Source organism: Cariama cristata, unplaced genomic scaffold, assembly GCF_000690535.1.
Source record: "Cariama cristata isolate BGI_N322 unplaced genomic scaffold, ASM69053v1 scaffold18994, whole genome shotgun sequence".
Lineage (NCBI taxonomy): Eukaryota > Metazoa > Chordata > Aves > Cariamiformes > Cariamidae > Cariama > Cariama cristata.
Window position 1 is genome coordinate 5761 of NW_009614907.1, and position 1771 is coordinate 7531.

The 1771-nt window shown below is 54.1% G+C and overlaps 1 protein-coding gene across 1 annotated transcript in view; it reads right to left on the reverse strand.

Annotated features, from left to right (window-relative positions):
- Nucleotides 1-901: 901 nt before the first annotated feature.
- Nucleotides 902-1771, reverse strand: part of SARDH (sarcosine dehydrogenase) — a gene marked incomplete at its 5' end in the record, with an annotated part of 22609 nt that continues 21739 nt past the window's right edge. The window contains one exon of the mRNA XM_009699610.1: nt 902-1024. Within this exon, the coding sequence (XP_009697912.1) occupies nt 902-1024 (123 nt within the window). The remainder of the gene's footprint in view (nt 1025-1771) is intronic.

Sequence of the window (1771 nt, forward strand, 5' to 3'; positions counted from 1 at the left end):
CGAACAAAATCGAAGCAGGCACTGAACGTTTTGCATCCCAGCGTTGATTTTTTGGAAGGACTTCAGGTGCCAGTTACCACTGAAGGCAACAGAAGTTGGTACTTAAACCCTCTCTGAATTTTAGAGCCACAGGGAAGCATTTCGCCAAAGCAGGACCTGACAGTCTGGCTGTGACTGGACTAAGACGGGATGGAGGGATGAACCCGTGCTTGCAGAGATGGGAAGAACATGCCTGGAAACCCCCTGGGTAAAGCCAATGATTTGGTGGTGCAGAAGAACCCTGCAGTGGGCAGAGCATCAATGGCGTGAGCCTCGGCAATGGCCCTGGGCCCCTTGCCCCTTCCCTCCATGGCCCCCACGAGTGCTCCCACCCCAGCAGCGGGTCCCCAGGGCACAGCCAGGACAAGGTGACACCCGTCACAGCAGGGAGAGATGCGGCAAGGGACCGAAGACACAGCAGGTTTGGAGGCTATAGCTGTACTAACAGCAGAGTTAGTTTAAAAAATTCATTTCCAGGCAGTGTGAAACTACATTTTGGGGGAAAAGGTTTCCAGCAAAGTCAAAAATTGAAACCATTTCATTTGCAGTCGAGCAAAACACTGTTTTCAGGCCAATTAACCCATGGAAAAGAATTATTGCTGTAGTGGTACTGCTTCATTTAGAAAACAGAGCAACAAAATCTTTGGACTTTTTGGAATCTCTTCCTCCTCCTCCCCTCTAATTTGACCCAAATTTGCTTGATGAGTTCACTGCAGACATTTGTCTGGCTCTCCCAGCAGATCCTGGAGCCAGCTAGGGAACCCAGGGGCTGGGAATTCAGCCGGCAGCTCCTAATGGCATCTTCCCTCTCCCCATCCCGGCATCCGCAGCATCCACTCGCTGGCCCCGCACTGCTGCACTCTCAGTAAAAGCCCTTCACTCGCTTGTTGTCCGGGTCGAACGGGGACTTGGTGTGTGCTCGGGCAGGGTAGGTCAAAACCCGCTCCAGCGGGTAGCTGCCGCTCTTCACGAAATCCAGCGAGACCTGGGAGGCAGAGCCATGGTGAAACCCCCGTTAGGTGCTGTGAGCTGCGAGGCCCCGGTGGAGCACCAGCCCCTGCCAGTATCCCAGCTCCATCACTGGGCAAGCTCCCACCCCACCCCACCGGTCTGCTTTCCGCAGAAAACCCGGCTCTGCTATCCCAGGAGGATGCATGGAGAGGAGGAAAATACATTTTTAAAACCACTTAGCAAAAAAAAAAAAAAACAACCTAAAAAGAATGCAGTATTTAATTTTAATTGATTAAAAAAAAAAAATTCCTTTCAACCCAGGGAAATGAAAGGAAAAAAGAACTTGTTGAATTTGCCCACTGCAGCCAGTGCAAAGTGCCCTTCCAGCCGGGCTGTGGGAGCTCACTGCCCGAGGGGCCAGAGCAACCAGGCTGGGTGGGGGGATGGCAGACCTGAATGGGGGGTGAGCTCTGGCTGCAGGAGGGGACCACGGCGGCAGCCAGGATGTCACAGCTTGGGCCCCCTCTGGCCATGCGGCTCACCCAGTGCCAGGCAGTGCTGGCGGCTGAAACATCCCGATGCAGGGACGGGCTGGGGGCTCTCGATGCCAGTGTGGTTTTATCACCTGGAAATTGTCAGGGGTTCAGCAAAACCCAGAATTTTTGTTTCTCTCCTCTCCACCTCACCCCCCGTACCTCTCCTGCTCCTCTGTCCCTCTAGCCCCAATGGTGCAGAGCCATCCCCATCCTGGACCCCTCTTCCCACAGCTGGGCAGCATCTC